This window comes from Aegilops tauschii, chromosome 6 (genome assembly GCF_002575655.3).
Source record: "Aegilops tauschii subsp. strangulata cultivar AL8/78 chromosome 6, Aet v6.0, whole genome shotgun sequence".
Lineage (NCBI taxonomy): Eukaryota > Viridiplantae > Streptophyta > Magnoliopsida > Poales > Poaceae > Aegilops > Aegilops tauschii.
Genome location: NC_053040.3, coordinates 447,835,550 through 447,844,539, shown reverse-complemented (window position 1 = coordinate 447,844,539; position 8,990 = coordinate 447,835,550). Strand labels below are relative to the sequence as shown.

At 51.8% G+C, this 8,990-nt stretch overlaps 1 protein-coding gene across 1 annotated transcript; it reads right to left on the bottom strand.

Moving 5' to 3' along the window:
* Nucleotides 1–719: 719 nt before the first annotated feature.
* Nucleotides 720–4,134, bottom strand: LOC109750090 (ferredoxin--nitrite reductase, chloroplastic). Its single transcript, XM_020309046.4, has 4 exons — nt 3,492–4,134; nt 2,183–2,537; nt 1,789–2,077; nt 720–1,689 (listed from the first exon to the last, which is right to left on the bottom strand). Exons 1-4 carry the CDS (start codon nt 3,901–3,903, stop codon nt 952–954), a joined length of 1,794 nt encoding a protein of 597 aa, XP_020164635.1. The 5' UTR covers nt 3,904–4,134; the 3' UTR covers nt 720–951.
* Between the last annotated feature and the right edge of the window lie 4,856 nt (nt 4,135–8,990).

Here is an 8,990-nt window from a genome sequence, read left to right as displayed (position 1 = left end):
AGAAGATTCATAGTCATGATCTATCTCCTTCACAAATGGAACATTGATATTTCCATGGCTTTTTTTGAACCACAATGTGTCAAAAAAATCGATGAACAAAATAAAAATCTCTATCAATTGGAGAGGCTTGCCGCCATCAGGAACATGCTTCGGGTGGCTGCAGGTGAGACCGCTGTGCCGGGAGCGAAGTGCCCAGTCGCGTCCGGGTGCCCTCATATCATCCCTGCATTTGGTACCGATATGAGGGGTGCCGATCAATTTAGACATAGGGGACTAAGTGAGGGGTCTAGTTGGGTCAATTTTTTGTGACTGCCATTGACGAGACGACGTTCCACATGGGGAGGAAATATGGGGTCCGGCTGTAAATGCTCTGATGGACGGCGTTGGAGATGGCCCGAGGGTTGGAACGCCTCGCTGGATGGCTTGCTGAGTACGAAGGGGATTCAGAGGATCTGACCATGAAAGGAGCTAACTCACACTTGAGAACCGATGTTGCCTCTAAAGCCTGCTCACCGAGCAGCCAATGGGCGACACGCTGAGAGCGATCACTTGGCAAAGTTGATGTGCAACCCCGATACATGTCGATGTCCAGAGAGCACTACCAAGCTGTGAACACTGAGCAACTTCTCCCTATCACGATGCTGAGCTCCCGATTGAACTGCACAATCTAGCAACAGCACACTGTAGCACAGGATTGAAGAAGAACTGATAGGAACAGCTACATATAATCTGCTTCTTTATTTATATCATCAATTCAATCATCCCTGTAACGTAACCGGAAAACTTTGGGCTCCGACAACAAACCAAAAACGTGGTACAAGCGTGCGCCATGGAAGCATGGCGTTGCCTACTTTACATCAGCCGCAGCCCATCTCTACGTGTGCGACGAGCCGACGACAGAGGCGATCGAGATCAGGAGAAGAAGATCAGCCGGTGGTGCTCCTAGCCGGCCTACTCCTCGTCCTCCTCCCTCTCCCTGGGCACGGCCCCGAACCGCTCCACCAGGAGGTCGGCGACGAGGGGCACCAGGTCCTCGCACGGCACCGCCTTCTTGTACACCCCGGTGAGGTGCGAGTCGCTGCCGACGCGGCCGCCGACGAAGATGTCCGCCGCCTCGACGATCTTGCCGCTGCTGTTCTTGGTGAGGCAGCCCATGAAGCCGATGTCGGCCACCTGCACCTGCGCGCAGCTGTTGGGGCACCCCGTCCAGTGCATGCGCACCGCCCTGGGCACGGACACGCGCGCCTCCACGTCGCGCGTCACCTGCAGCGCCCGCGCCTTGGTCTCGATGATGGCCTGCCCGCAGAACTGGTTGCCCGTGCACGCCACCAGCCCCTTCATCAGCAGCGACGGGTGCGCCGAGAACTTCTGCAGCAGCGGCTCGGCGAGCAGAGCTTCCACCTTCTCGTTCTTGACGTTGGGGAGGACGATGTTCTGCTCCACGGTGAGGCGGAGCTCGCCGGAGCCGTACTCGTCGGCGAGGCGGGCCAGCTCGAACATGTCGGCGGCCTGCAGCCGGCCGACGGGCACGTGCAGGCCCACGAAGGAGAGCCCCTCCTGCTTCTGCGGGTGCACGCCGAGGTAGTCGCGCCGCTCCCACTTCTTGTCGATCAGGTCCTCGGCCGCCGCGCGCTCCAGCACGCCGTTCGGCATCCTCTTCTCGATCTCCGACCGGAACGCCTCCATCCCCTGCATTGCATCGCCGAAACCCCAGAAGTTCAGAACCACATACATACGCATCAACCAAGATTTATCCCGTTTCGTTTAGCCAGTGTGGGAGGAGCTTACGAGCTCGTCGATGAGCCACATCATGCGCGTCTTCTGGCGGTTGCCCCTGGTGCCGAGGTCGCGGAAAGCCTCGAGGACGGCCTTGCAGACCGGGATGATGTCGTCGCCGGGGACCCAGGCGTCGAGCGGCAGGGCCTCGCCCCACCTCTTGGGGCTGATGAACCCGCCCACCAGCAGGTTGAACCCGAACTTGCCGTCCTTCTCGGCCGGCATGTACGCCAGGTCGTTGATGTGCGGGTGCTCGTACAGGTCATGGGTACCGATCACGCACACGTTCCACTTCCTAGGACTGCTCATACACAAGACAACACGGCAGCAACGGCATGTCAGTCAGTGGCAATCCTCGACCGTGGTCACCACCAATGCAATGCGGTGCAAGATGAACATGACGTACAGGTTGGTGATGGCGAGGTTGCCCTCGGAGTTGTTGGTGATGTAGGAGGAGAGGAGGTTGGTGTAGGGGCGCGTGTCGACGATCTCGAGGGGGTCGATGCCGGCGAGCGGGCTGCCGACGGGGTTGCGCACGTTGTCCATGCCGCTCTGCAGGCTGGTGAGGCCAACGGAGCGGAGCCCCTCCAGGATCTCCGGCACGTCCGGCAGCGTCACGCCGCGGATCTGCCAGTTCTGCCGGGTCGTCACGTCGGCGCACCCCTCCTTGCCGTACTTCTCGATCACGCCGGCCAGGTAGCGCGTCTGCTCGCTCGTCGTCACGCCGTTGGGCAGCTTCAGCCGCATCATGAACCGCCCATCTGCATGCACACACACGCTTCAGTTCGTCAGCATTTTCCCAGTCGACTTAGATCGCAGTGGGTCCCAGTAAGAAAAATGTATCGCTCTTTTTGCAGGAAAGAACCAAAGGAATGGCCCAAAAAAGGAGCAGGTTTGGAGCCACTGGTTTGGGATAAACCCCAAAAGGAATCCTTTGCACAAAAAAAAAACATCATGTGTGTCGGGTACTCTGATAAAAAATCATTATAATCTTGCAGAACATGCTCAGTCTACTGATCTGTTGTTGCATTTGACAGCAAGGAACAAATCTCACCATGCGCTGTCATGGCAACTCCGTGCGTGTCATGAATCGACCAATAGAAAGTCGACTAGTATCACACACCGAGTGGTTGAAAAAAACTAATATGACCCCAGACTAGTCCAAGATACTCTGGCCCCTTGGCTCTTCAGGTGTATCTTATTACACGCCGACTAAAAAAGTTGCATCAGTGTTAGTCTAAGATACTAATGAATGCGACGGTTGGATGAGGATCACAGAATAGTCTGCCGGCGAGAGGGTACTTGCAAGTTGCAAATGGAGTAGTAATATGGCCATATGGGTAATACCAATTTAGTAGTAAAACTTTTGGTCAAATCACCCTAGCAATATAGTCTAATATGGTTCGATATGCACGCAGAAACAAAATGTCAATTCTTGCCACTGATTCTGCCAAGATCATGTAGAGGTTAGGAGGAACATGGGCACATGGAGATGGAGTGATTATTGAATGAACGCACAGTACGTTCATTCCCCATGAGCAAGCTAGCTTAGAGGTGCATGCGCGATTGAAAATTCACAAAAACTTCGTAGTGTGCTCCAATCATGGAGCTCGAACGTGCATCGATCAAGAATAGTAAGGCCGAAGCACGGATGCATTATTTGATCAAGTAAACGATGAACTTTGCGATGGTGCGGAGCAGAGGGAGGGGCATACACTGCTGCTTGCGGCGGTGGAAGAGGCCGAGCCACTTGAGCCGCACGTCGACGTCCTCCTTGGTGAGCTTGTCGGCGTCGATCTGCTCCATGGGCAGCTTGGCGAGCTCCTTGATGCCGCCCTCCGTGAAGAGCGCCATGGGCTCCTTGCCCAGCTTCACCTTCTCCTGCGGGTTCAGGCTGGTGCGGTACTTCTCCTTGAGCACCCAGTAGCCGCCCTCCCGCTGCTCCACGCGAGGCTCCAGCCGCTCCGCCGGGACGGCCGAGGCCGACGGCGAGGCGGCCGAGGATGACGGCGCGGAGACGGCCGCGCACTGGAAGGGGCGGGCGCGGCTGGGCCGGTGCCGGGACGACGACGTCGCCGCGTGGGCGGAGGGCGGGAGGAAGCTCTGCAGGGAGGCCGAGGAAGCCATGGCCGCTGCTTGTGGTGGTGGTGGTGGTGGTGGTGCTGCTGCTGCTGCTGCTGCTGCGCTGTGGCGGTGATGGTGGTGGTGGTGGTGGCCATGGGTGTGGTGCGTGTGGTTGTATATCGTGGGGAGGGAGGGGGCATGCGGTGGCGTTTCTGGCCCTTGGAGAGTTCAAGAGGGCAGATGCTGCGCGGCATGGCCGTCACCGGGGCCAAATTTACCGATGTGCCCGCGCGCGGCCCGGCGGGTGCCGTTCGTCCGTTTACGTTTGCCAAGAGAGGTTTATCCCCCCAGGCGTAAAATGGGAAGTTTATCAGAAACAAATGGGAAGTTAACAATTCGAAACTAGGGCTCAGGCTGCGGGTTTTGAGATTTCTACACCACGGCTAAGTCCTGCTGAATCTATTCTACATTTTGCGGCGACAAAAAAAGTTCATTAACCAAGCCAAGATAGATTCAAACTAGTTAAACAAATGAGATTATTATCGTGATCACTAAATAATGTTTTCGCAAAAAACAATTAATCTCTAAATACCAATATTAAAGCAGGACTTGAACATAGCTGACATTGTAACCTTAACCACCTACAATTGTAATTTCGGACAGCTCGCTTCAATTGGTTTTTGAGTTGGCTATTTTTTCCGAAGACTAAAAAAGAACACTTCTACAAACAAAAATGAGGGATGCGGTTGAATAAATTATCAAAAAGATAACCAATATTTCATGCAGTGATAAACTCATCCATATTATAAATTGACAGTGGTTTGCTACATCCTCGTAAACGCCACCATTTGGACGGTTTGGGGTTTTTTTTCGGGAGGAGGGTGCCCGTTTCTTCTGTATTGGATAGTGCACCCAACCATTTTGTGGCAAAGTATACGTAGTCATACAAACTAACAAGATAAGAAAAGTGGTGTAGCCAAATTCCATGGAGATTACATGCAACAACTCAGGTCTCACAAACCGTAGTGTTAGACAGTCATTCAAGTTAGTTGAATATAACGTGAGCTATTGTCTCCAAGTGGTTGCACCTGTCGAGTATCCACGAAGATAATCTACAACAAACTCGAAAATCGTTTGTTTGTCACAAATATGATCATTGGGACAATTTCTACATAGTGCAAGATAAAGTACACACCCCACATGGATTTGAGTTGGAAGTTGTCTATCAGTCCCGTGAGATAGTTCCCAAACTTATTCGAAACACCGGTTGGCCGCGGTGGTTGGAAGTTACATATATTCCGCCATAGCAATCACACTCAAGGGCAAGATATGAACATGATGAATAGTTTCATCGTGATCACATAAGCAACATCTACTGTTCCAATTGTATTATGTCGAAAACTTTCCAAACTACATTTGAAAGCTTTTCAAATTACATTCGAATGAGTTTTTATGTATTAGGATTAAGGAAGTTTTGAGTCGAGAAGGATTAAATTGTGATTGGAATGACAGGAAAGGTTTATAACCCAAGTGTCACGTGGGGCAGATACATGAAACGTTTCCATCACTTCCCCATGGCGGCTAGGGAAAACATACCCCCTATAGGCTATAGGCTCTGTCATCGAGCCTACTGATTCACCTCCCCTCTGCCAGCCGCTTCAGTAGTCGGTTGCTGGGAGGGCACTCCTGGTGCCTCACCTTTGACTAGTCATTTGTGTTAGTTTTTTTTATCTCTGTCCGGATCCTCTCCAGCTTCCAACTCCACAAACTCCACGCGCGGAGTCGACCTAAATGCCTGAGCTCCACGGAGTCAACTTTGAGAAGCTGAGCATTCCCTACGTGTAAAAATGAGAAGCTGAGAAAGCCAGAGTTGTTTCTATATTTACACCAAGATTGCCACCGCCAAAGAAAATGGCTTAGCACCATGACCTCGACTCATTGGTACTCTCGCAAAACCGGTTTGCTATTCACAGATGGCTCCCAAATGGGCTAGTTTTAGCTGGCCCAAAGTATTGCCGAACAGGCCAAAAAGACTCTGCTAGGCCATCGCATGCTGGGAGAAACTGCCGCTCGAGCCGAACATTCGCTGGTCACCAGAGGAAGTTGGAAGCTAGTGAAAGAAGCTAGATTTGCAGATTTGGGGAAGCTGGGAGAGGTTCCGAACAGACCCTTAGTCTTCGCAGGTGCGATGCTCAGACAAATGGCAACGCTTTTTCTTCGAGTAGGCCTTTCCAGACGCCAATCCTCGTCGAGCTCACCCGTCCGGACGGTCGACGGAACTCTGGTGTAGATTCTTGTCGTCCCCTTGGGACGATGAGGTTGGGGTTGCTTGTCATGCATGAACGATGGCAGGATTTGGTGTCAGGTGTTTTGAATCAGTTCAAGAGTTCAACGGTGACGAGTGCGGCTCCAGTGCGATGGTCATTAGGGGCACGTGCATGAAGACTTTTGAGGCACACATGGACAAGGTCATGCCGGTTCCGATACGAAGCAGCAACAGCGGCACGTCGGCGGCTCATTCCAACGACGGTAGCGGTCCTTCGATGGTGTAGAGACCTCAGTGTAACTTTATATTATTTTGGGGGTGCTTTGTACATCCGATGAATTTTTCTACTATCGGAAAAGATTGTGGCGTTCCGTTTAAATACAACCCCAAGTAAAATTGATTTGGAGTATTATAAAACACCATTTTTCAAAGCAAGATGGAGAAATGGCCTACAACCGTCCGTCCAGGACTCCGATGTTGACTACACATTTGTTAACATTCGCGTGATATCTATCACTCACACGCTCACAGCCATCGTGGCGGCAAACGACCCGTCGAACCGGCCTCGGAATGTCAGAAACCCCTACAAAGATACAGCGGGAATGTCCCAAGGAGTTAAGAAACCACCAAGGGACGTGTCGCGGCGTCGTATAGCACCGAAACGCACAGCGGCACGGGTCCGGTCCCGGCCGCGGCCGCAGACGCAAGGCCGCCCCTCCGTCCCCAAAAACCATCGGCTGACGCCCAAGGGGCAACGGAGGGAGGGGCGCATCGGTCATCGCGGCCGCGCTGCACGGACGTACGCGGCTAACATGTGGGGGAGGAGCTGACTCGAAAGGCGAAGATTAGTTTAGAGCCAAGAGGATGGAGAGGGACCGCATAAAACAAGAAGAGAGCAGAGTCTGGTCTAGATGCACCGGCAAGATCAGAGGGGGAGGAAGTGGCCCGTCAGACGCCCTAAGGGTCGGGTCGGGTCGGGCCAGCCGCCGGTGATGCACGGGTCGGGCACGAGAGGAGAGACGTGACGCTGCGTCTTTCGCCTCGGACCAGACCGGACCGGACCGAAACGAGATTGGCACAAGGCAGGCTAACATGTGCTTGTTATCATCGGTTGTGTGTCAGTTCGTTGGGTGGTTAACACCTGATGAGATCCCTAAACTAATCGTAGCTCAGATGATTATTATGTTCTTTGTGCTAAAACCAGCTCATCGGTGTTCATATCCCGGACTTGGCACTGATGCCTGATGCTCACATTTTTTGAATTTATTTCAGACTTTGCGGTGATATGTCCGTTCGGTGAGAAGGGATGTTTTCCTCGACTACGATGATTTTATCAATCCCAAGATATTGCTCATTCAGTATCCTGAAGGTGCTCATAAGGTAGGATGTACTGTGTGAAAAAAAACACCTGATGAGATCCTGCGAATCAATCGCGGTATCTCCTACAGCTTAGTTTAGGCTATTCTGTTTTCCAGAGGACGTGCTAATACACGAGAGAACGCGCGCGCCAATGGCGCAAGGGCAAGGTAGACAATGATAAATCACACACATCCTAGCCAGCCAGGTCAAGCCCGCTGGTTCACGTAGGCAGGCCAAATCTGTCAGCGTCCGCGCGTCTGAAGCCACACGCCACGCCCCTGTCCTTTGGCGCGTGCGCAAGGGCGATTCACCTGCGTTTCTGTCTACCTTCGATGGCGTTGAGAGACAGCAAGCGGCTCTTGGACGACACCAACCTCCCCCGCCCAGGAGGTCCACGATCCTGCCTGCGCAGTGTGTGGGCAAAGGCTGCACCTTGAGGCTAGAGACACACGTTTCCACGACTAGAAGAAACACAAACATTTGTTTTCTCCAGAGACAAAAATAAAGCATCACACTTGTGTTTTTCCCAACTTGGGCACTGGGAGCACGGCGCTGGCAACATTGGGGCGGAACGGAAGGAGATGCGGTCTGGAAGCCCAAGCATTTCAGCTGGAACCAACGTGGCAGGATTTGACTTTTCCCATTGGATGGTATTACAAAAAGAAATAGTCTGTTGCAGGCATATCATCTGCACACAGATTCAGGCACAAGGCAAGAAACTGACTCGGAACAAAATCACGAGGCACGGCGCAACATCACAAAAAGATCGCCGAATTGAGTTGGAAGTAACACAGGGCACAGGGACGCGGCTAATCTGCTCCCGAGCTCAAATGAGCTCGGGTGAACAGTAAAATCAAAACTAAATTAAAAAAATCAAAAATTCTAATTTTTTTTTAGAGAAACATTGACAAAAGTTCTAAATGCCTGCAAAAATTCGTCATGAAATCACATTCCTAGAAGGCGTGGCAAAAAAACAAAAACAGTACTCTAAAAAGCTACTTTCAAACGCATTTTGAAGCACTGAATTTGTTTTTTTTTGCCACGCCTTACAGGAATGTGATTTCATGATGAATTTTTGCAGGCACTTAGAACTTTTGTCAATGTTTCTCTCAAAAAAAATTGGAATTTTTTGAATTTTTTTCGATTTTACTGTTCATGCGGGAGCATATGAGCTCGGGATCAAAAGATGACTTTTGAGGGCACAGCACAAGATCACAAAAAAGATCGCCGATCGAGTTGGCATTGGAAATAACGTCCATTGGACATGTTGCCCTTGCTAGCCTCAGACTGGCTGGCATGCAGATGCAGCCCTGACAATGGGTAGAAAAGAGCTGCATTCCGAGCCAGGGATAAAAGATATAAACCACATATCTATACCTTCTGTGATCTTCACAAGACTAGCTTCATACCAAAAAGAGCACCCAAGCCCCAAGGGCCAAGGCTTATCTGCAATTGTGAGAATGCCGCAAACTACGTAACTATGCTGAGCCCGCTGAAAACTGTAGGACGGGTCATTCCAGACGAA